Here is a 26,976-nt window from a genome sequence, read left to right on the forward strand (position 1 = left end):
CAAAGTTCAATTATTAAATTTTATTGATTTTTAATATTCCATACAGTAGAAAGAGCCAACAAAATGGAATAAAACATTTATTAAAAAAATAATTTAAAACTAATATTTTAATACTGATTTATACAACATGACTATGGCCACACAGTATCTTCAATCCATTTGATATAATTATACACTTTGGTATATACGTTTATGCCATTTTCGCCAGTTTCACATTCTGTATCTTCCACTTTGATTCCTACGATATCGTGCATGCATTTAATATCAGCTGTGTCCGGCCGAAAGTGATTAAGTGGCCCACCGATATCGACCTGCAACAAATAGTATAAATGTAGATTATTAAAAGCAACTAAAATACAAAATAATTATAAAATAGAGATAGGTATATCTCTTTTGGGCAGCACTTTGCCCATTGTAGGATGTCTCTTATCCATGTTAGTCTTTTCCTCTCTGTTCTCTCTTTCCCCTTCATCATTCCTTTCGCTATTAGTTGAGTATATTGGTATTTATTATTTCTTAGTAGGTGGCCTAGGTATGACATTTTTTCTACAACCACTATTCAACATGCACTTTTCTGCACAGTTTTATCTTGATATTTTCTCACAGTATACTTATGATATATGACATTAGTGTGCAGAAAAGTGACGTTTCTGTGCCGGAATAGTATATTATGCAACGAGCATTTAATGATGGTCATGATGAAGCGAGTATGAGGATTACTAAACGAGCCGCTAGCGGCGAGTTTCATATAGAGTACGAGCTTCATAATGATAATTATAAATGCAAGTTGTATACACGATTTTTTCTATGATCATTCACAACAAAAAATATATTCAATTTTAATAATTTTGTAGTCCAAACAAACTAAGTAGCTTGTCAGTTTTACAGCTTGTTTACATCTTGAGAATTGTCAAAGCGTATGTATTTGACTCGCCATTGGTCACTGCGCGTGCGCCACCTCTATCGCGAATGCCATATCGCGATTCTATTGGTTAAAAATCTGTATCTTAATGAAAATCTGTATCATAATGAATTTCATTATGATACAGGTAGTGACATCATAATTGATATATTATAGTATGAGAATAGAAAAAGTTCTTTTCTGCACAGTACCATTACCATTCCACAAAAAATATAATTATAACATGTTTTGATGAAATTGTTTTATTTGAGATTATTAGATTTGATAGTACTTTTCACAAAAGAACCAACTTAACTTCATCTCATGTCCGAGAAATCTGGAAAATTCGCTACTTTAACACATTATATTTGAACTGTAAATTTAGTATTCTACAAATGACTACCTCATTCTGGGTAACGTTATATTTTCTGTTTACATCTGCGGTTAAAGTGTAGACAAATATATAACCTGAGACAGTTATTATATTTACTTATCGTATAGAAACTAAATTATGAATAAAAAAAAAATATATAAATAAAACGGGATAATACCCGAAGGTTGGCTGTATACCATCTAGTTAAATAAAATTAACATGAAGTAAAACTCCCTAGTGTAGTTGGTATATTTAATAAAAATTCTAAAAAATTTTTAAAAATCCAAACGGATTACGTTCAAAACGTTTTCGGACTTATCAGTCCATCATCAGTGAACCTAAAAGTAAGTAATCTCACTTAGTAAAATTGAAAAGGGTGAAAATTTTGAATGTTAAAAATTGAAAAGTGTGGTTACGATTACTTACTCTCTGTCCTTGCTAAATAGCCACAATGCCAAACACTGGTCAAGATGTATGTTCTAACTACATGGTGAAATCTGTTAAACAATTTGGCTTACATTGGATGCCAACGGATTAGTACTAGGTACATGATGCTCTACTCCATTAATTAAGAGATTTTTTTATTATTAGATCTACATTGAACTACGTTTAGTCTGTCAATGATTTAGAAGGAAGTTGAAATACTTCAAATGTCAGTAACATTGACATCCAGGAAAGGGAATTTTTAAGGTATTAACCAAGGTCAAGATCCAATGTGGTTACGGAAATTTAAGTTTAAGACTGTGTTGGAATTTTAATTTTTAATATTAGAATTTAAATTTATTATTTTTATAAAAATATTACAACCATTACTATAAACTTGACAATAAAATTAAATTTGATCGAAATTATTGTCATAATATGGTAATGAAAACAAAATGTAAGACAGAATTATTGGTTAATGAAAGTTAATAATTTTTTGGGCCTAAAATAGCCTTGGGGGTGAAAGTTAAAACTTTGAAGTGATACAAAAGTTGTTTAGTGTGTATAGAAATATAAATTTGTTAACTGTAATGTTGGTTGTATAAATGTAGTAAGATATTGATTCTGTATGAAATTAACTATTTAAAATTGGTGAGAATTGAGGTAACTGATATAAGATTGTTAGGTGAAAAATATAAATAATTGACGGAATGTGAAAATGTGTTAGTTATAGTCAAAAATATAGGAAATATTATACCATTATGCATAGAAAAGAAAATGAAATTATTTGATTGTAAAATTAAAACGAAGTTGATAAAATGTGTAAATGAACAAAAGATTCAAAAGAAGTGCGTCAGCCGGATGCACAAGACACAAACTGTATTTGGAAAATAATTAAAAGTTAAACATAGTAAAATAAGAATAAAGCTGTAAAGTTAGAGATTAGAGTGGCTAGAAAGTTAAATGCAACATATTAAAATTTTTTGAAGTTTTAAGAAAAATTTTTTAAAAATGAAAAATAAAAAGAAAAAGAAAAATAAAATAAAAAGGAAAGAGGACCTGTATGAAAAAGAAGAATTAAATGAATAGCGAAGTAAAACATTTTGGAAAAGACCAACGAACGAAGTAAAGATCCAAGCGGCGAATAGACAAATAGATAAGGTCAATGATTTATGAAGGGAAAAGTAGGGTGAGAAAATGGCAAAGGGTGAATTAGTTGTGTTGGTGTTACTGGGGGTTGTAGAGTAAATGATTAGTATGAAAGGAGATTTTGGAAATAGAAGGAAGTGAAGTATGAAAAAAGAATGAAAAAGAAGGTTAAGTTAAAGGTTTTATGGGTGAGGTCAGGAAAGTTGCTATCCTTCACACTTAGCAACTTTCCTGACCTCACCCATAAAACCTTTAACTTAACCTTCTTTTTCATTCTTTTTTCATACTTCACTTCCTTCTATTTCCAAAATCTCCTTTCATACTAATCATTTACTCTACAACCCCCAGTAACACCAACACAACTAATTCACCCTTTGCCATTTTCTCACCCTACTTTTCCCTTCATAAATCATTGACCTTATCTATTTGTCTAGTCGCCGCTTGGGTCTTTATTTCGTTCGTTGGTCTTTTCCAAAATGTTTTACTACGCTATTCATTTAATTCTTCTTTTTCATGCAGGTCCTCTTTCCTTTTTATTTTATTTTTCTTTTTCTTTTTATTTTTCATTTTTAAAATTTTTTCTTAAAAATTCAAAAAATTTTAATATGTTGCATTTAACTTTCTAGCCACTCTAATCTCTAACTTTACAACTTTATTCTTATTTTACTATGTTTAACTTTTAATTATTTTCCAAATATAGTTTGTGTCTTGTGCATCCGGCTGACGCACTTCTTTTGAATCTTTTGTTCATTTACACATTTTATCAACTTCGTTTTAATTTTACAATCAAATAATTTCATTTTCTTTTCTATGCATAATGTTATAATATTTCCTATATTTTTGACTATAACTAACACATTTTCACATTCCGTCAATTATTTATATTTTTCACCTAACAATCTTATATCAGTTACCTCAATTCTCACCAATTTTTAATAGTTAATTTCATACAGAATCAATATCTTACTAGACTTATACAACCAACATACAGTTAACAAATTTATATTTCTATACACACTAAACAACTTTTGTATCAGTTCAACGTTTTAACTTTCACCCCCAAGGCTATTTTAGGCCCAAAAAATTATTAACTTTCATTAACCAATAATTATATCTTACATTTTGTTTTCATTACCATATTATGACAATAATTTCGATCAAATTTAATTTTATAGTCAAGTTTATAGTAATGGTTGTAATATTTTTATAAAAATAGTAAATTTAAATTCTAATATTAAAAATTAAAATTCCAACACAGTCATTCATTCATTCATTCATTCATTCACTCTTTGCCTTATCCCTATGCGGGGTCGGCTTCCTTAATTGCATTTCTCCACACAATTCTATCTTGGGCCATATCAATGTTAATCCCCTTTACCAGCATGTCCTGCCTTATCGTCTCCCCCCAGGTCTTCTTTGGTCTTCCTCTCCTACTCCTTCCAGGAATCTGCACTTCAACTATTCTTCGTATTGGGTGGTTAACGTCTCGACGTTGAACATGACCAAACCATCTTAACCTATGCTCTCTCATTTTGGCATCAATTGGTGCCACACCTAGACTTCCCCTAATATACTCATTTCTAATTTTATCCTTCTTTGTCACTCCACTCATCCATCTAAGCATTCTCATTTCCGCCACATGCATTCGCTGTTCCTCTTTCTTTTTCACTGCCCAACATTCAGTTCCGTACATCATAGCTGGTCTTATGGCTGTTTTATAGAATTTTCCCTTCAGCTTCATTGGAATTTTTCTGTCACACAACACACCACTCGCTTCTTTCCACTTCATCCATCCAGCCCTAATTCTACTGCATGCATCTCCATCTATTTCTCCATTACTCTGTAATACCGATCCTAGGTACTTAAAACTATTGCTTTTTACAATCATTTCACCATCCAAAGATACCATTTTATTTGTAGTAGCTCCATCTTTAAATGAACATTCCAAATACTCTGTTTTTGTCCTACTAAGTTTTAAACCTTTTTCCTCCAGAGCTTGTCTCCACTGTTCCAGTTTTTGTTCTAAGTCTCTTTCACTATTTCCTACTAACACGACATCATCAGCATACATTAAGCACCATGGAATGTTACCGTGTATTTTCGCTGTTATTTGGTCCAAAACTAATGAGAATAAATACGGACTAAGCACAGAACCTTGATGCAATCCTACTTTCACATGAAATTTATCAGTCTCTCCCACACCTATCCTAACACTAGTCGTTACTCCCTCATACATATCCCTCACAATCTTTACATATTCACCAGGGACTCCTTCCTTATTGAGTGCCCACCAAAGAATCTCTCGAGGAACTCTATCATATGCTTTCTCAAGATCAATGAATACCATATGAGCGTTTGTTTCTTTACTCCTGTATTTTTCCATCAACTGTCTTATAATGAAAATTGCATCTGTTGTTGATCTACCCTGCATAAAGCCAAATTGATTCTCGGATATTTCGGTCTCTTCACGTATCCATCTATCAATTACTCTTTCCCATATTTTCATGGTGTGGCTAAGCAGTTTTATAGCCCTGTAATTTGTACATTGTTGTATATCTCCCTTGTTTTTGTAAACAGGTACCAGTATACTGCTTCTCCATTCGTCTGGCATTTGTCCAACTTCCATAATTCTATTAAATAGACCTGCTAGCCACCTTGTTCCTGTCTCTCCCAATGCTCTCCATACTTCCCCAGGAGTATCATCTGGTCCTACCGCTTTTCCTTTCTTTATTTTTTGAAGCGCTTGAGCCACTTCCTCGTTGGTTATTTTGGTGACCATTGCTGCTACTGTCTCCGTTGACTCTACAGGCTGTCTGTCAAATTCTTCATTTAATAAGTTGTCAAAGTACTTTCTCCATCTCTTTTTGACATCCCTTTCGTGAACTAGTATTTTATTATTTTCATCTCGGATACATCTAATCTGATTAAAATCTTTTGCTTTCTTTGCTCTCTGTTTGGCTATTTTATATATCTTCGTTTCGCCTTCCCTCGTATCAAGTTGATCGTATAGGTTTGAATACGCTTCTGCTTTAGCTTTTGCTACTTCTACTTTCGCTTCCTTTTTGGCGACCATATAGTTTTGAAGATCTATGTACGATCTGGTTTCTTGCCACTTTTTATATAATTTTCTCTTCTCTTTTATTTTTCCTTGTACTTCATTTGACCACCACCAAGTCTCTTTATCTTCAAACTTCTTTCCTGACGTTTTCCCAAGTATTTCAATAGCCGTCTCTCTAATAATATTGGCCATTTTTCTCCAAATTGTGTTAGGGCTTCCTTTCATATTCCAACATATTTTTTCTACTATTCTTTCCCTGAATAGACCTTCCTTCTCATCTTTTAGCATCCACCACTTGATTTTTTGTGGTCCTCTCCGATATTTTTGTTTAGTTTCGCTTTTTACTTCGATGTCCAGAACAAGCAGCTTATGTTGTTGGCTTACTGTCTCACTAACTATTACCTTGCAGTCCTTGCATTCACGTATGTCTTCTTTCCTTATCATGAAGTAGTCTATTTGGGATTGATGTTGTCCACTTTTGTAGGTAATAAGTTGAGTTTCTCTCTTTTTAAAGAATGTGTTAACAATCGCCATATCCAATGCTGTTACTAATTCTAGCATGTCATCTCCAGCTTCATTTCTAGTTCCAAAGCCTAATCCCCCATGTATTGTTTCATATCCTGTCTTGGCTTGGCCCACATGTGCATTGAAATCACCTCCTATTATAACTTTCTCCTCCGCTGGAATATCACTCAGTATGTCTCCCAATTGATCATAGAAAGCTCTTCTTTCATTCTCACCCAGACCTGTTTGAGGAGTATACACACACACAACATTCAATACCTCTTTATCAATTACAAATTTCACTGACATCATTCTATCACTCGTTCTTACAACTTCTACTACGTTATCTTTCATTTCACTATCAGCAATTATACCAACTCCATTTCTAGTGTTACTACTCCCTACATACCACAATTTATATCCATCACCTAGTTCTTTCGCCCTTTGTCCTTTCCACCTAGTTTCTTGAATACAAGCAATTTGAACTCTTCTTCGTTTGAGCGCATCCACTAACTCCAGACTCTTACCTGTAAGACTACCAAGATTCCAAGACCCTATCCTGATTTTTCTAACCTGTAATGGTGTTCCCCCTGAGATAGTCCTCACCCGGAGATCCGAATGGAGGCTCAAATTCCAACACAGTCTTAAACTTAAATTTCCGTAACCACATTGGATCTTGACCTTGGTTAATACCTTAAAAATTCCCTTTCCTGGATGTCAATGTTACTGGCATTTGAAGTATTTCAACTTCCTTCTAAATCATTGACAGACTAAACGTAGTTCAATGTAGACCTAATAATAAAAAAAATCTCTTAATTAATGGAGTAGAGCATCATGTACCTAGTACTAATCCGTTGGCATCCAATGTAAGCCAAATTGTTTAACAGATTTCACCATGTAGTTAGAACATACATCTTGACCAGTGTTTGGCATTGTGGCTATTTAGCAAGGACAGAGAGTAAGTAATCGTAACCACACTTTTCAATTTTTAACATTCAAAATTTTCACCCTTTTCAATTTTACTAAGTGAGATTACTTACTTTTAGGTTCACTGATGATGGACTGATAAGTCCGAAAACGTTTTGAACGTAATCCGTTTGGATTTTTAAAATTTTTTTAGAATTTTTATTAAATATACCAACTACACTAGGGAGTTTTACTTCATGTTAATTTTATTTAAATTATGAATGTTACAACTGTTTTATTTTACAATTTTATTCTTAATAAGCATATTATAATTATCAAATTACCCAATAAGGATATATCAACCTCAGCAAGATACGTCGATATCAACCTCAGCAAGATACGTCGAATGAAGTACATAGGTATCGTGGAAATATGTGTCTGCATAAATATAACGTCAAATATAATGTCACACTTAATGTGACATTATTTTATAATATTTATAATATTTATTAAAATAGATTGAATTCAAAAAAATTAAGGCAGTGCGTTAATTTTTTAACTGATTTCTGTGTAATTTGTTTAGGTACAAGGAATTGAAATTAATTAGTATTAATTAAATACAGTTTAAAATTCATGTTATTATTATAATAAATATTCGTTTGGAAATTTTGATTTTTATTTTTAGCAAAAACTGTGGTTGTAGAAAAAGTATAGTATATAACACGTGCATAAAGGTACTTTCTCACTCGTTTGAATTGCGGCACTCGCTTGCGCTCGTACCGCAACTTTCAAAACTCGCCAGAAATTAGTACCTTTCTGCACATGTTGCACAATATACTATTTTTAACTTTCATTATGTTGAAAAGTTCTCATTCCTTGCCTATTCTCTGCAGCACTTCTTCTTTTGAGGTGTGCGATAATTTTGAGGTTTCTCAGGTAGGTCCACATTTCAAAGGCCTCCAATGTATGTTTTAAGAATACGTCTCAACTGCATAGGGAAGATTCCACCAGACGTAGCATTTAGATAAAAATGTAGTCGAATCATTTCAAGTACCTTGGCAGCTGGTTAAATATAAATTGTGACTCTGATGAAGAGATAATAACTAGGATGGAAATATCACAGAAGGCTTTTATGGCCTGGAAACCAGTTTTATGTAACAGAAACCTGTCCATAAATATTCGAAAGAAGGTCCTGAAACGCTATGTGTGGTCTATTCTATTGTATGGTTGTGAGACATGGACGTTAAAAACCACAATGCTAAATAAAATAGAAGCATTCGAATTGTGGTGCTATCGACGAACCCTAAAGATATCGTGGATTTCGCACACTTCCAATGAAGACTATGAACTTTATGTTTGATTTTTCCTTTCCTTTCCTCCAGAGAGACTATATCACCTTCCACGCTTGCCCAACTCTTGTTCCACCCATATACTTATCCATTTCTGCGTATTTTCGATCCCACATCTCATTTTTACTTTTCACTACTTCTGTTTACTTTACATAAACAGAAGCCTACATCTGTCTATTTCTTAACTCTAAATTTCACTATTATAAGTAAAATTGTTCAAAAGATACGAGGGGGGAGGGGACTTTTGACTAGCACTGTATATTTAATCGTACCGTAGAATGCTCAGAATATCTTGGGTTCAACGCATTTCAAACAGAGAAGTCTTAAACAGAGTAGGTCAAGGCGAAGGTGACTTAATGAAGATGATAAAAAAGAGAAAACTTGAATATCTGGGGCATATAATGAGAGGTAGCAGATACAGGATGCTGCAGTTAATACTTAATGGAAAGATCGACGGAAAAAGAGGAATTGGTCGAAAGAAATATTCATGGCTCCGAAACCTTCGTCAATGGACTGGCTTATCAGCAGATCAATTGTTACATGCCGCACAAGATCGAGAACGATATCAGCAAATTGTTATGGAAGCCTAACCACGCCTAAAAATTTGGGCACGGTACTTAAAGAAGAAGTGGTTATTTAACTACTAACTACTTACACTGCAAATATCTCCATAATAACCTTTAGTAGCTGCTTTAGCACAGATCGAGTTGATTTTGTCGCATTTATCTTCTGCTAAGGGTTGCACGTAGACTCTATGTAACTTTTGACCATCTTTATCGCCAGATTCTGCAAGCTTCCAACCTGCTGTTACGAACCGATTCTGAGGACTACCATTTTTCGTGTAAAGACAAGCTGGACGTATAAAGCCGTTTAACTTGAAATTTGTTTTGACTTTGAACAATACCAAACTTTCATTTTTAATATCTGAATAGTTGGGAGGTAATATTACTTCAGCTATTTCTCTGACTTGCAAAATAAGGCTATGATCTTCTGTATATACTCCTCCTCTAACGAACTTGGCATCTCCCCTAAAACATGAAATTTAAAAATAATAATTTCGAGGGCTTTAAAGGCCGAATAATATATATTTAAACCCCCTCATAGAACCCACAAACACGTGTACACATATTACACAGATAAATAAAAAACACAATATAACTAATATATACCAAACGAAAACTGAACCACCAATGAATGTTAAGAGCTTGTGTTTTCTCACTCAGTTTTTTTTAACATATCTTCTTGTTACGATCCCTTCTCCATTACTGAAGGTTGGCAATAAATACAGCAAATGGCTCTCTATCTTAAGCTGTTCTTAGTATCAAATGTTTGTCCATGCCTGTCCACTCTGTTACGTTCTTCAGCCAGGAGCATTTTCTTCTTCCTTCCATTTTCCCTTCCAATATGAGTCGTAAAAGGTTGTATCTTTCTCCTCTGTAAATATGTCTTAGATAACTCGTTTTTCTGTTTTTACAATATTTAGGAGTTCTCTCTCAGTCCCCATTCTTCTCAGCATCTCGTGGTTGGTCACGTGCTCTCTCCATGAGATCTTCAGCAACCTACGGAAACCCCACCTCTCAAAAGCTTCTATGCGCCTCATACTTTTAATTCCGAGAGTCCATGGTTTCACTCTACAGGGTGTTAGTAAATAGGTATGAAAAATTTTAAGGGCTAATTCTACATAAAAAATTAATGCCGTTTGCTCTATAAACCCGCAAATGCTTAGTTTGGGAGATACGGGGTGTTGAAATTTTTATTTCAAACTGCCAATTTATTTATTGCTCTAAGGCCAGTTGAGCTATGAAAATGAAATTTGGTGAGTTTTAGGAGGTAGTTATTGTGAATTTTATGACATACAATTAAGAATTTTGTATTCATCATTGGCGCGCCTACGGGCAATGGTCTGAATTATTTTAAAGAAAAAAATTGTACGCCACTGAGATATTTCGAACTAAAAATTGTTTTTAAATTCCACGTCTAATTTATGATAAAAAACCTTTCTTGTCTTTTTTTCATATGATGCACCGTTTTTATGCAGAAAAATAAAACATCTTGGCGCATATTTTTCATTTCTTAATACATCATCAAGAACTATCCAATATAATAATACTAAACTAGAACAATAACAGAAAATATTACTAATACCATTTCAACTAGGTGCAAAGCTGCAAGAAATGTTTAAAATGATCTCCTTTACAGGTAACAGAAGAATTTTATATTCATCATTGGCGTGCGCACGGGTAATGGTCTGAAATTTTTGAAGAAAAAAATAGTACGTAGAGATATGTCAAACTCAAAATCAATTTTGAATTCCTCGTTCAATTGACGATAAAAAATCTTTCTTGCCTTTTTTTTCATATGCGGCGCCGTTTTTATGCAAAAAAATTAAACATCTTAACGTTTACAAAGTATTTGAACTAAGTTTCTCTGCATATGGAAACTACCTCAAATACTTGGTAAGCGTTAAGATGTTTTATTTTTTTTTTGTATAAAAACGGCGCCTCTTATGAAAAAAAGGAAAGAAAGATTTTTTTGTCGTAAATTAAACGAGAAATTCAAAAGTGATTTTTAATTTGACATATCTCAGTGGCGTACTATTTTTTTCCTCAAAAAATTCAGACCATTACCGTACGCGCACCAATGATAAATATAAAATTCTTCTGTTATCTGTAAAGCAGAGATCATTTTAAACATTTCTTGCAGCTTTGCATCTAGTTGAAATCTTATTAGTAATATTTTCTGTTATTGTTCTAGTTTAGTATTATTATATTATTATAGTTCTTGATGATGTATTAAGAAATGAAAAATACGCGCCAATGTGTTTTATTTTTCTGCATAAAAACGGTGAATCACATGAAAAAAAGGAAAGAAAGCTTTTTTATCATAAATTAGACGTGTAATTTAAAAATAATTTGATGAATTTGCGCCAATGATGAATACAAAATTCTAAATTGTATGTCAAAAAATTCATAATAACTACCTCCTAAAACTCACCAAATTTCATTCTCATAACTCAACTGGTATTAGAGCAATAAATAAATTGGCAGTTTGAAATAAAAATTTCAACACCCCGTATCTCCGAAACTAAGCATTTGCGGACATATGTTTATAGAGCAAACTGGTATTAATTTTTCATATAGAATTAGCCATTAAAATGTTTCATACTTATTTACTAACACCCCGTATACGGTATGTTTTTACAAATTGGTATCGGATGTACAGGGTGTCCAGAAACTCTACCGACAAACGAAGACCGGAGATTCAACAGATAATTTTAAGACGATTTAACAAAATTCGCCTAGTCCAAAAATGCTTCCTAAGGGAGCTAGAGCTCTTTGAAAATGGCGTATTGTAATTAGTTTTTCTTAAATACCTCCAGAACGCTTCTAGTTGCAAAAACAAAAGTTGGTACGCATATTTATGTTCCAGAGATAAATCGATTCCATCTATTGCGAATTTATAGTACCAGTCATAGGCGTCCGTTTTGGATAGGGTAACGGTTATTTTATCGCATAACTTTTTTGTCTTTATTATAAATTGTGAGGTATGCTAGTAATAAAAGGTACCCTTGATTTAAGTCAGTAGGACACACCGTTTTCTAGAAAAATCGATTTGAAAATTTTTCGTCTCTTACATTTGAAAAAAAATTGAAAATATTTTTCAAAAAAAAACGGTGTATTTTACCAACTTAAAGCAAGAGTAACTTTTGCTCCTAGAATGCCTCATAATTTAATAATCTAGTGTCTAAAATGCTTAAAAGTTAAAGACAAAAAAGTTATGCGATAAAAAATAACCGTTGACCTACAAATAACCGACGCATATGACCGATAATAGAAATTCGCAATTAATGAAATCGATTTAATAGAATTAATCGAGGAGCTCCAAGTGAAACACGATCATATAAATATTCACCGAAAGATTCGAGAAGCCACTGGTCAATACAAGAGGAGAAACACACACCTCCTCATAAAAAAAGACCGGAACCTGGCGACGACAGTGAAGAAGAAGCTGGTGACCTGGAAAATGTATACCGAAGAACGCTTCTGGGACTACCGAGGCAACCTTCCAGAAATAAATTGCATGACAGGGCCGTCAATACTAGAAAGCGAGGTGAAAGCGGCTTTAAAACAGTCTAAGAATGGTATAGCCCCAGGTCCGGACGAAATACCCGTCGAACTTATTAAGGTGATGACTGAAGTAATCACGAAGGAGTTAACTGAACTGTTCAACGCCATATACGACTCAGGTAATATCCCAGAGGAATGGCTATTGTCAACGTTTGTAACAATACAAAAAACGATCTGCGAAAACGTGCGAAGATTTCCGGACTATCAGCCTTATGAGTCATGCACTTAAGATTTTTCTTAAAATCATACATGCCAGAATTTACAAGAAATGTGAGAAAAATGCCGGTGAAATGCAATTTGGATTCCGCGATTCCATGAGTACACGTGAAGCACTTTTCACCTTACAAGTTCTACTTCAGAGATGCCGCGATGTTGGTTGTGATGTCTATGCTTGTTTTATTGACTACGCCAAGGCATTTGACCGTTGCCAGCACCAGAAGATGGTCACCGCCCTACAAAAAGTAGGAGTAGATGAGAAGGACATTTGGATCATCATGAATTTATACTGGAACCAGCGTGCTCAAGTCAAGGTCGAAGACCAGTTGACCGACCAAGTGAAGATCATGCGAGGAGTAAGGCAGGGCTGTGTGCTCTCGCCGACTCTTTTCAATATATACTCTGAGGAAATTTTTACTGAAGCCCTCACAAACCTAGAGATGGGAATCCGAGTGAACGGTGAATACATCAATAATATCCGCTACGTCGATGACACTGTATTACTAGCAACCAGCCTAAATGATCTACAGGCCTTACTAGACCTTGTGAGAACTGCGAGCGTAACATACGGACTGAACCTTAATAATAAGAAAACTAAATTCATGGTTGTCAGCCGTGTAAATTTAGATCCCGGGGCACTAATGGCAGATAGCGAAGAGATCCAGAGAGTCAACAGATTCACTTACCTCGGAACTACCCTCAACTCACAATGGGACCACGCTCAAGAGATTAGATCCCGAATTGAAATGGCACGGTCTACATTTATTAAGCTGAGATCCTTGCTGTGCTGCGGTGATCTCAGTTTGGGAACCAAGATGCGGATATAGTGAGGTGCTACGTTCTTCCAGTGCTACTGTATGGATTTGAAGCCTGGACACTGACGCAAGCCACTGAAAAGCGGATTGAAGCCTTCGAGATGTGGATCTACAGGAGGATACTAAAAATATCTTATGTGGACCATGTCACCAACATTGAGGTCCTACAGCGCATGACAAAAGAAAAAGAAGTGCTTAATTTAGTAAAACAACGTAAGCTTGAGTACCTTGGCCACGTGATGCGGAACGAAGAAAAATATCGAGTTCTTCAACTCGTCATGCAGGGCAAAGTATTTGACAGGAGAGGACCGGGCCACCGTCGTATCTCGTGGTTGAAAAACCTCCGACAATGATTTGGGATAAACTCCGCGGAGCTGTTTCGCAGAGCAGTCAACAAAACAATGATAGCCTTGATGATCGCCAACATCCGGACCGGATAAGGCACTGAAGAAGAAGAATGAAATCGAGTCATCTATGGAATATAAATTAACGTACAAATTTTCGTTTTTCTAAATAGGTTTTTTTGAATTTTTTTTTTGAAATTTAAAAAACGATCAATTTTCATATCGATTTTTCTAGAAAACGGTGTAACGACTAATCAACTTAAAACAAGAGCACCTTTTAGTACAAGAATACCTCACCGGTTACTAATCCACAGTCAAAAATATTTAAAAGTTAAAGATAAAAAAGTTATGCAATAAAGAAACGGTAGTCCTACCCAAAACGGGCGCCTATGAGCGGTACAAAAAATTTGCAATAGATGGAATCGATTATCTCTGAAAGATAAACACGCACACCAATTTTTGTTTTTCTAAATAGAAGCGCTCTAGAGGTATTTAAGAAAAACTAATTAACAAACGCCATCTTCAAATAGCTCTAGCTCCCTTAGGAAGCGTTTTCGGACTAAGTGAATTGGGTTAAATTGTCTTAAGATTATCTGGTGAATCTCCTGTATCCGTTTGTTGGTAGAGTTTCTGGACACCCTTTATGTAGTAAGCTAGAGTTTACTAGAAATTTTTTTTCTTCTTTGAAAAACAGACCATCATACGCTATACGGGCACGTATTTCGACCTCGTGGTCAAGATCGTTTGTTATCCAACAACCAAGATACTAGAATCTTTGTACGGGTTCTATCCGTTTGTTATAAATACGAATATTAATTTCGGCATTTGGTGCAGGTGTAACAGCCATTATTTTTGTTTTATTTGTGTCTATATTCAGCCCCAAGCTATCACCCTCTCTGGTTATGACATTCAAAAGTCGTTGCAAACCCTCAGCATTGTCCGCAAGAATAACAATTTTAATAATTTATACTCTGAGTGGCTTGAAGCTAGAGTGGCTTTGGATGACAAACAAGAGGGAGTCAGACTAGTCGTAGAAGTAATTAACAATATTATATTATATACGCTGACGATACAGTCGATCTTGCAAAAAATTTACACGATTCCTTGAAATCAGCAGATCTAGTGCAGTGGTCGGCAAACTTATTAGCCAAAGAGCCAAATGTGAACATTACAATAATTAAAAAAAATTGGGAGCCAAATCTGCGAATCCAGTAAAATTTTATTACACTAAATAGATAGCACATCAAATAAAACTAAAGGGTCAAGCCGGTTAATATAGTGAAAAATGCCACCAGCGATAATAACCCATCAAAAAATTAAAACGCGTCTTTGGTTTTTTGGCGATATCTTCGGTTCTAATCATCGTAGAAACTTTTATTTTCTTTCATTTTTTAGGATTATTATTTCCTAAAACATGGTATTTTTTACAAAATTTTTGCGCAAAATCTATTTTTTTTTAAATTTTAATATGTAGAACCGAAAAGGGAAGGAACAGCAAACATGAGCTTTTCATCTGATCAAAATAATCAGGAATACTATTCCAAACGTTGAAAGTGATTATCCCTTCTTTCTCCAGGTCATTCAAAGCAGACCACTTGTGTTGTGAACTAAGAGTAAATTTTTTCTTCTCCAATATTTCCAATTCAACATAAAGCTTTTAGAATTTAGAGCGCCATACCATCTTGTTTTTTTAAATCCAGCAATAATTGTATTTCCAAGTTACAAATGACAATTTCAAATGGAGAAAATTTCAACTTTGTTATCGTAGCATTAAGAGGATTTTTGACAAATCCTAAAGTTTCTAAGTGTGATAAAACCTAATTTATCAGAATAAGATGTAATTTTTTTCCTACCAAGATTTTTTTAATGAAAATATTACTGCGCTTTCCGTGGATATTTGTGCCACAGCCCCACTTAAGAAGCCAAAGAGCCACATGCAGCTCCGGAGCCGCACTTTCCCGACCACTGATCTAGTGGGTGAAGCAAGTTATCGAAGAAACATGAAAATTAACACTTAAAAGACAAAGTGGGTGGCAGTTGGAAAAATTAATATAGCTCAAGGTCTGCTTTTTCTTAAGGGGGAGGGGTTTGATTTGAAATATTTAATTTTTTTTATTATTTCAAATAAAAGTGCATGCTTTCAAGAATACTCTAAAAATTTCAAAATAATCGGAGTAAAATTACCAGAGGTACAACTTGTTGAATATTTCTACCTTCGACTCGCTTTGCCGCGACTTCGCGCCAGCACGCTTGAACGTAGTGAGAAACGTTAAACAACTGTTCGCCTTCTCTTTTGTAGATTACTCCTCGATTCAAAAGACATATTCCAATGTGCATCACTTTACGATTTGGCAGACAAATAAGAAGATGAAGATGCAGTTGTCAAAACTTTAAACGCATTTTTCCCAAAACTGCTTTTTCAAATGCGGTGGACATTGTAACTGACAAACTACTCAGCCGATCTACCTGATATTTTGTACAGATGTTCTTTAGACATTTCGTGAGGTAACAAAGTCAAGATATTTTTCTTTTTCTGCTTATTTTTTGTTCAACAATAATAAATCTCTCGATTTTCACAAAATTTTTACCAAAAATTTCATTTTTTTGATTTCTGACTGATACCAAAAATTCAAAAATCATTAAAAATAAAAAACTCGACGTTGTGACCTCGTGAAACTCATAAGCTAATTAAATATTTTTGAATTTTTGTTTCGTATTATCTAGTGACGAGTTCTGATGTCCACCGCAAAATCCATTTTTTGTGAGCTGCCTGTCAAAATTTGTCACCAATGGCTTATTTTTCAATATTTTTGGACTGAATTTTTTTTAAATATTATTTGAATTATACTTAATATGCTTATTTAATTTAAAAATAAAATAATTGTACCAAAAAATTCACAAAAATGTGCATGATATGTTGATTCCAAACCATACGCCCCCCCCCCTTAATAGAGAGGAGATAGAACGCATAAAAATTTTTAAATACCTGAGCAACTGCTAGTAGGTCTGGATCCCGCGTATGAAAAAAAAGTTGATTAATAGCAAGCTGAAAATCTGTTAATAGCTTAAGGGTGTCTAGTTGGACAAACTTTGATATATGGGAACACTGGAACAGGGGAAGTTTTATTTGTGGAACAGGTTAAAAATTTGGAACGGTCAGACCACGAAAACGGCATATGTATTTTGTCCGACAGAACAGACCTAAACTCTCCGAACAGAGATTAAACTCTCATGCAAAAATCAGACTGCTATTTATCACCAAATGGGCGTTTTAATGAGTGGAACATGTAGAATATGTCAAATGACAGGAATTATGACAGGTGATAAATAGCAGTCTGATTTTTGCATGAGAGTTTAATCTCTGTTCGGAGAGTTTAAGTCTGTTCTGTCGGACAAAATAAATGTGCCGTTTTCGTGGTCTGACCGTTCCAAATGTTTAACCTGTTCCACAATTAAAACTGCCCCTGTTACAGTGTTCCCATATATCAAAGTTTATCCGACTAGACACCCTTAAACTATTAACAAATTTTCAGCTTGCTATTAATCAACTTTTTTTTCATACGCAGGATCCAGACCTATAGGATATAATTGTGATTCTGATGAAGAGAAAATCATTAGTATTTAACTATAATGTAAGGCTTTTATGACCAAACAAACTGTTTTATATAACAGAAACCTGTCGATCTTGTTTTTCATGTGCCATCTCCTCTAAGAAGGTCGGCAACCATCATAGCAATTCGCACTTTCGATTCCGCTGCTCTAAATAGATCAGCAGAAGTGCAGCTTTGCCAAGCTCTCAAATTGTTTAACCAAAAGATGCATCTTCTTTCACGACTGATTCTACCCTGTATTCTTTCTTTTAATATTAACTGCAACAAGTTATAACGCTCGCCCCTCACCTGTCGATACAGCTTAGCAAAGAAAGTCCTAAACTATTATGTGATTAAATCATTCGAATCATGGTGCTATCGATGGAACCTAAGAATATCGTGGGTTTCGCATAATTCTAATGGAGATGTTCTTGAAATGATGAACTCCGAACGTCTGCTCATAAACACTATAAAGAAGTGAAAAACAGAATACATTGGCCTATAATTAGAGAATTTAAATACAATTTACTTCTTCTTATAATACAAGAAATTGTGGAGGAAACGAAATGGATTGGTCGAAAGAAACTTTCATGGCTGCGTAAAATTATACAATGATGTGGTTCCACAGTAGAAGAATTACTTCGCGCAGCAGCCGATCGGGAAAGATTTCAGTAAATTGCAAACATGATGACGGCCAACGTCTGAATACGTACACGGCACTCAAAAAAGAAGAAAAAGTATTTTTAAAATATCTTAAAGGAAATTTGTTCGGTTTTTGTCATAAGTATCGTCATATATATAATAATATCGTCATAAGTATGATCTCCAAACACATTGTAAATTTAATTCTATAGCATCTTTCTGGCGATAAAATACTCACTTTGTCTTATGTTTTATGCAACGGACTGCTGTTAGAATATAATTTTCACTAATAAGTGATCCTGCACATCCCCATTTTACATCAGAATCTAAACCATATCCAATTTGTACCTAAAAATTCATAAATAAAATCTAAACTACGACACAAGGAAAACATATACCACGTGAATCCAATATATTAATTAAAAGAGCGCCATTACACGAAATCATCATAATCATCATCAATGGTGCTATAAAAGAGCCCTATAAAAGAGCCTCGACCTTCACAATTCTATTTCGCCAGTCGGTTCTATCCATTCCCAACTGTTGCAAGTTTCATGCCCATATTTTTCTACCATCGTCATCTACACCATCCTTCCATCTGGGTTTTGGCCTACCCCTATTTCTACTTCCCACAGGTTGTGTCATAAGAATTATTTCAGAAGGGTTATTCTGCTGTTATCTTGCTAGATGTCGTGCCCATTTTAGTCTTTCTATTTTTATAAGAGATACTACGTCCTTACCACCAAATGTAATGTTTATATCTGTGGGGTATCTCATAGTTGTACCTCCTCCTCGAAATACCATTTTACATTACAGATGCCACCGAATATTCCTTTGAGGATTCTTCGTTCAAATATAAGCAGAAGGTTTTCATCTGCCTTGAAGATGGTCCTTGTCTCTGATCCATATATCAACGCAGGTTGTATAAGGGTTTTGTATATGGTTACTTTTGCTTTCTTTTTGGCTCAAGTTTCTGCTTCTCATATGTCTACTCAGTCCCAAATTGCATTTGTTTGCTAGATTTCTTCATGATTATACGACATTAAATTTAATGTTCGTTAAAAACTTTAATATATCATGATATGTTAGCTACAATGATTCTATTATTGAAATATAACATAAAAACTCCTTACAAACCAAAGGGATGCTTAAATCAATTAAGCCTATCCTTAACCTGTTTGATTTCAGTGGCAGATATGTATCTAAGCTACAGAAAGCTCCTTTGGATTCAGACGAAAACAAACAATATAATGTGCTCTATTTTAAGGCGCAAAAGGTTTTCAAAAGAAATACAAAAAAATACTTACCATGTGAGGAAACTCTTTCCCGTCTGGAAGTGTTGGACCCACAATTAGTTCATCATTGTATATTCGACAATCAAGATACCGATGAGGCCTTCCAAAAAGAGATACTGTTACAATAACGTAAGCATATGCACTGTAGACCTGGCACACTAAAATCAGTTAAAAAAAGCTTATAACAAATTTTATATACAAATTTACTTTAATTGAATAATATTTTAAAGAGTTAATGAACCTGCCTGCTATGGCGGTGGTCACCAATTATGTTCTCCGGGGGTCCGTTTCGAAAACCTTTGACACTTCCGGAGGCCGGACCTAGTGCTACCTATGTCCGGTTGTTCTGATTCGGTTTCTTCGCGGATACTTGTTAAAACGTATCATATCCATCATAATAACAAATCAGAAGGGTGACGGGCGAAATTATTAGGCAGAAATTGTTAAATACTTTTTGTTAACAAATTCAAAACATCACGTTTTTTGCCCCCGAAATAGTTATTCATGAAACAGTTCGTGAAGTATGCTTTTTGTGAACGCACGCGATGTTTAGAGCACGAGCGACAAAGGAGCAAGTGCTATACATCGTACAAGTTCGAAAAAAATACTTCACGCACAGTTTCATACAATATTTTATCTACGATAAACAAATAAAAAAACTGTAATTCTTCGTCACTGGAATTGATTTCTATTCTACAATTTTTAGAACTTTGACATTTAAATATCACAAGAATCACACAAGAAGTGATCAAAGAAGAATCAAAATAACAGTAAGACAAATAACACTATAAAATATAACAAGAAAAGAGTGTGTGTACTTTGCACGAGAGTAAGAAGTTATACTTCTATTATTATGATTTTAACGAAATAATTATATTTTAAACAGTTTAATTTTATTTTTTATTTAAATATTACACTAATTTTAATACTTAAAATAATACCAAAAAAATAGCGTTAATATGTAAATTTTTATGAATTGTTGCCTCCGCGCATTTGCTTTTCTCTCAATGAATCGTAGAAAATGTAAAAACGTCAGATTTTCTACACAAATTTTAAATTTTTATTTCATTATATTTTAATATCAATTATTCTATTTCAACTAAGGTAATTACGTAACTGTTATTGTCACCGGTAAACTAAGTTAGGAAGTCAAAGTGGAAACAAGTAGTGTGCTATGGAAAGAAATAGAACTATTAGAAGTATTAACTTCAAAAATTCATCATGTGTCAAATTATGTGTCAAATCAGTAAAACATAAAAATTTGTTCATTGATGGTTTGTTGCGGTTTCTTTCTATTAAATCTTATATAAAATTTATACAGAGTGAAATTCAAGATGATTCTTACAAACTAAGAAGCATTTGACATGATAGCCACATTCTTTGAATGCATAAGAAATGCAACTGTTGCGGCTAGAATATATGCAATGAAATATCCCCAAAGACGTCACTTCAGTAGTAGAGTTTTTCATATTTTGTTTTGATTTATTATATACGGTGACATCTGGAAAATGTTTCGTTTTTTTTTCATAGCACACTACTTGCTTCTATTTCCACTTATATGACAGCAACAGTTATGTTTAAAATTTACACGTTTCTTAAGGTATCTCGAGATAGAAAAAGGTATAGACATGCGGTTTTCGGTATTCTGTTGCTAATTTGGTCTAATTTTGTAATACAGGAAAAAAGATACATACTTGTATTTAATATTTTTTAAAGAAAACTAGATTTCTAAAAAGAAAGTAAATAGCGCCTCCTAGCCGGCATATTACGTAATAGGCTGTTTCCAAATTATAACTATAACATTGATGAAAAAGAGCTGTTTTCAACAAGACCTAGTTTGCAAAAATCGATTAAGAAGAACCGGACTTACAGCGATTTTTTCATAACAAGGTTCCCACTCACCCCCACCTCTTATTTGCACAGGTAGACTTAAACTTGTGATATAAAATATGAGCAGAATTTTATAAAGAATACGATAATCGGATTTCTAGTGCCCTTTCTTTAGTCAAATTTTGTAAAATTTCGATTTTTTTATTTTTGATATTCAATTACGCCCTCTAGCGGTGGACTTACAATTATGAAAATAATTTCCAGGCTTTTCTCGAGGCAACTTTTGTTATAATTTTTTTCCCCAAAGCTGCACTATAAACGGTTCCAGAGATATGGCCGAGCGCCATTCTTATTGGGACACCCAACAATTATTAACAATTAAAAAAAACAACGGTCTATATTGAAATAAGCCCCGATTACTTCTTAGGAATAGACCGGTATAGACTCAGGAAGAGTCTATACCGGTTTCGGAGGTTTTGTCCTCCTCATCAGTAGTCCCATATCCTCTTCTCTCCGATTTTCCTAGGTATCATACTTTGGGCCTCTCCGAATTGCAAACAAAGAAATGTCACGGATGAACTAGAGCCATCTACCAAAAAACAAAATAAGTTATCAATCGAAGTAGCACAGAAAACGACAATAAATATCGTTCCCATACCACTGGATTGACAACAAGTGGAATACTTTCTTTGGTTACAACCTCCCGAGATTTTCAACAATTATAAATTGTACAGGATGCCTAGGAAATTAAGATGAGAGAATTTTAAAAATTCACAACCAATCTGCTCAGCGTGGTAAAAGTATTCCACCTGTTGGCAATCTTGTGGTATGGGAACGATATTTATTGTCGTTTTCTGTTCTACTTCGATTGATAACTTATTTTGTTTAAAGAATTTAAAAATTTTTAGTGAGCTTCAATAATATGATAACCTAATTTTTTTACTTACTTTTATTTGCTTTATTTCCAGGACCTGGTCCAGTTCTGTCAGATTTATTTTCATTCTGTACTAGCGAAGAAGTTGGAATAGGTATGTCTGTACTGTCTGTAGGACTATCTACACAACATACAATGGGCTGGTGATTTGAAAAACCACATAATGATACATCTGTCGGTACAATACCCTTGCGAATACTCTCTATTGCAGATTTACATTCAAAGTCTTTAAGACACTCACCTTGAAGACCAGCTTTTGTGGTACATATGTCATCTGAAAATATTGTCATTTATAATTTATGTGATAAAGTAAGTTATGATAGATAAATTTTCGGCATTTACTATTTTTGTTGAGAATACGCTACAATTTTACTTAATAAATTTGATGTTTCAATTTTCACTTCAGAAGTCGTTCTCTAAATACAAAACATTAATAAATTAAACAATTTATTTTTACTTAGTAAACAATTCTTCTAATAATTTAAGTTTATGTGACTCATTCATATTGACAATTCAGATATACATTATTTACTAGATAGTTTAAAGTAGATGACTATAGGGGGGAGTATGGATTAAAGTTTTTAAAGATTTTTCAATTTTCTAAATTATTTTAAATGAACGCATATAACTCCAAGAATACTCTCTGAAAATTCAAGATCGATTGCAGAAATATTACCGGAATACTGCATATTGGATATCCCTATCTTCGACTCTCTTGGCAGCAGCTTCGCGCCAGCATACTTGAGTGTAGTGAGAAACGTTCAACAGCTGTTCCTCTTCTCTTTTGTAAATTACTCCGTGATTCAAATACATTTTCCGGTGTGCATCACTTTACGATTTGACAGACAAAAACAAATTGAAAATAAAATTTGTCAAAACTTTAAACGCGTTGTTTTTCTCAAAGCAGCTTTTTTCAAAGGCGGTGGACATTGTAACTCAAAAACTATTTGAGCGATACTCCTGAAAGGAGTAGACTCCTTTACTATACTTTTGCACAGACTTTCTTAAGACATTTTGTCAGATAAAGCTGTTAAGATATTTTTTGTTTTATGCTTATTTTTCGTTTAACAATAACGATAAATACGTTGATTTTCACTCTATTATTACAAATAATTTCGTCAAATTGACTTCTGAATGATAGTTTAATAAATATGACGCAGTATAGTGCAGTTTTTGAAGATTTCTTAAATGTAATTAATAACACTAGTGAACAAAATAGCATATTAAAATATAAGTTGATATTGAAGTCTTTAAAACATTCGCGATTTTTCGAAATAGAGCAATTTAAAACCAGTTATCCACGAATACTTTACGCTACTTTTTTATTGGTACACTTTGAAATCGTGTATTACTAATCGTGTGTTATAAAATTTGACATGCTAAATTTGATAATTTTAAAAAGTACAGTAAGGTATAAAAAATAAAAATGTACTTACGTTCTTCTAGCCCCATTACACCGAAACCGCATATCAGGAAAACAACAAAAGTAATGAATCTGAGGTGAAACATTTTTATATATACATTCACCAAACAAATTGAAGTCTTTTAAAAACACAAGAAGCGTGGAGAATTTTATATATGTTGTTTTGTTATTGGGAATTCTATGGGGCACTGAAAAAAGATCAAGTTTTCCTGCCTCTGTCAAGATATATCTAAGTAAATTTAATTAATTGGAAAATCCAGTTTGAGCATTTTAATAATAAGTCAGCAGAAGCAGAGGTGGACTTCGCCAATAATTGAAAACTTTTGTAAGTAATAAAAATGTTTGATTATCCTAACTATTTATGACTAATTTTTAGGACCGCCGATATAGAAATAAAATGTTCTTTTACATTAATTATTTGTGTTAGGTTTCTAAGATCATTTTCATGAGACTTTGATTTAATATTTGTAATATTACAATTACTGAGTACCTCGTCAGTGCGTTTTGGTTCCATTCAGTTTCTTGAAAAGCCTCTTTGATAACGGGTAAGCTTAGAAACACGTGTCAAGGGATGACAGGAGACTCGAATTGAATCAAAACGAAACCGTCTATTTTTATTTGGTTTAACGCTATACTCGACTGCAGAGTACAAAATTATGGCGATTAAGACGGGTAAACTGCTGATGTTTTAGTGGAATAAGTTCCCAGCATCGCCCGATGGCATGAATATGCCTCAGGTTCACAGCTTAGTTTAATCGTTATGTGCGACAGTGCGAGAAATGATTGAGAGAATGATTGAAAATAAAACTGGTTGGAATAGCATACACAACTATATCCGTGTAGTGATCAAGAAGAAAGAAGAGGAGGAAAAACAGCTATACCAACGATAGGGGTGAGAGGGAAATATATTGTGAGTAGAAGGCAGAGGGAATAAGTTTTGACGAGAGGCGAATAGGTGAGATATATTGTATGAGACAGACTGTGGGAAAGAAGCTCTAATAAAAAAAAACAACAACAAAAACAATAAAAATCCCAATCTTGGGACCAAAAAAAGGGGGAACGGGGAAAATCAAGGGCCTCCTTGCTTACAGTCTGTGGATAAATGAAGGTAAAGTGCTTCGGAAGCGATGTCGACTTTGCAGCGGCCATTCCACTTTCGGAGCGCTGGATGACAGAGGAGAGTCTGGTTTAGCAGGTAGGCATTCGGCGTAGCCTCAGCGACAGTACCTTAAAGTACCTCGGGAACTATCGCTGGTACTACGAAGAATGAATCCTGCACTAAGGTCAGTCAAGCGGCGTTCTGGACTAAGGTGTCTTTTGAAGATTCCAGACCCCCCCCTCTTTAAAGATGAAAATAAAAAGATGAAAAAAAAGTTTAATCGTTATCGACACTGACTTCCTCTTATCTCGTTAGAGGTCGCTAAAGGCTAAAGAATATTTAAATATATGTACCAACGAGTCGGTGCGTTTTCGACCAATTCAATCTCCTGCAAAGCCTCTTTGATAACGGGTAAACCTAGAAACACGTGTCAGAGGGTGACAGGAGACCCAAAAAGAATCAAAACTAAACCGACTATTTTTATTTAATTGTAATATTAAGTATTTTTAAGAAAGAATTAATAATAACTTAAAGACAAAAACAGAAATTTTTTAATAAAAATAATAAAACTTAGTTTATAAAAAAATAATATAGTCGAGGAAATGAAGCTGGAAAAATGGCAAAACCTCGCATTTTTTTCGTCTAGCATCGATTTGTACAAAAATTCGGGATTAGGCACATTTCACCCTCTAGGTCATTTTCTATATTGAGTCGTTGGACGCTTTTTGTTTTTAAGGGTGAAAACCACCCCTAATTGTAAAAAATTATAAAATAACATTTTAAACTTTATTATTGTCAACATTTGCTTCTTGTTAGTTACATAATAATTGATTTGTGCTTTAAGATATATTATCACAATGTTTCAACCCTTAAAACCACCCTTGTTGGAGCTATATATGAAAAGTATACTTTTATCCTAAAAGAATAATTTCGGCTTGCATCAACTTACATAAAAATTGTCGGTTAGGATCATCTTACCGTATACTTCATATTCTATATCATGCTCAAGGGCGTTGATTATTTTTAGGGGTGTAAACTACCCTGTCAAAAATTATATAAAAACATTGTAAATTTTAATACAGGTAAAATTTGGTTTTGACTGGTTAAATAATGATTGTTTTATGCTTTAGGATATAATATCATAATATTTCAACCCTTAAAAACCACCCTTCATAACATTGCAATTTTTATCAGTAGGCAATTTAATAGATCTATACAGAAAAAAAGTAGAATTAAAGAATTAAAAAACATTTATTTACACAAAAATACGAATTTACAAATATATAAAAATACACATAAAAATATTTTTTTAGTCATCCAGTATGCGAACCGGCTCTGTGGTATTATACAGGTACATTGAAAATGCTCGATAAGGGGACTATTCGAATTTTTCGAAAAAAAAAAATAGTTTTATAAACATTTCTCCTTCATTTTTGGCGATAGAAAGTTTTTTCAATAATAGTTTCGTAGAATTTTTGAAGAGTAATAAGAATGTGTAAATTAAATTCCGCAACATCCCTTAATTTTTAATTGAGGTGGGTTTAAAGAGCTCGAATAAGGGGATGATTGCTCGTAAAGAGATGATTTAAACAGCTATATCTCGCTAACTGTTCACTGTAATGAAAATCTATGCATAAGGAAACTTTAGCTATTAAAAAAGCTACAATTTAGTATTCTATCATTTTTATCGTATCTCCAGTATTTTCGAAGATATTTTGAAGAAAATGATCAAAAATGCAAAATTGCAAAAAATAAATTTTTCCTTAAACTCTAATTTTTCTAAAATTAGGCCTTTTAAATAGGTCAAACTTCTTGGGTGAATTGATAATATAAATATAAAAGGAATTACAGAAAGGCGAAGACCAATTTTTAGTTACAAGGGTAGGTAGGGGGTTGTTTTCACTGTTTTTTTTTTCGTAGAAAAAAATAGGTACCGACTTTTTTTTATCACAAGTTGCTCAATTTTTATGCTAGAGACTTTTTGTTTTTGAAATATCT

The 26,976-nt window shown here is 33.7% G+C and overlaps 1 protein-coding gene across 1 annotated transcript; it reads right to left on the reverse strand.

Annotated features, from left to right (window-relative positions):
- LOC114335347 (serine protease snake-like) lies at window positions 1–24,083 on the reverse strand. The gene is made up of 6 exons (XM_028285574.2): window positions 23,893–24,083; window positions 22,470–22,730; window positions 19,705–19,850; window positions 18,636–18,745; window positions 9,319–9,691; window positions 1–311 (listed from the first exon to the last, which is right to left on the reverse strand). Exons 1-6 carry the CDS (start codon window positions 23,963–23,965, stop codon window positions 132–134), a joined length of 1,143 nt encoding a protein of 380 aa, XP_028141375.1. The 5' UTR covers window positions 23,966–24,083; the 3' UTR covers window positions 1–131.
- Window positions 24,084–26,976: the final 2,893 nt, after the last annotated feature.

This window comes from Diabrotica virgifera, chromosome 4 (genome assembly GCF_917563875.1).
Source record: "Diabrotica virgifera virgifera chromosome 4, PGI_DIABVI_V3a".
NCBI lineage: Eukaryota > Metazoa > Arthropoda > Insecta > Coleoptera > Chrysomelidae > Diabrotica > Diabrotica virgifera.

What these genes read in the sequence shown, in the direction of transcription:
- LOC114335347 (XM_028285574.2), bottom strand. Translation starts at nt 23,965, where the DNA reads ATGTTTCACCTCAGATTCATTACTTTTGTTGTTTTCCTGATATGCGGT. An exon ending in TGTAATGGGGCTAGAAGAAC is followed by an intron (nt 22,731 to 23,892) that starts GTAAGTACATTT and finishes CAATATTTTCAG; the next exon opens with ATGACATATGTACCACAAAA. An exon ending in TGCATAAAACATAAGACAAA is followed by an intron (nt 9,692 to 18,635) that starts GTGAGTATTTTA and finishes TTCATGTTTTAG; the next exon opens with GGGAGATGCCAAGTTCGTTA.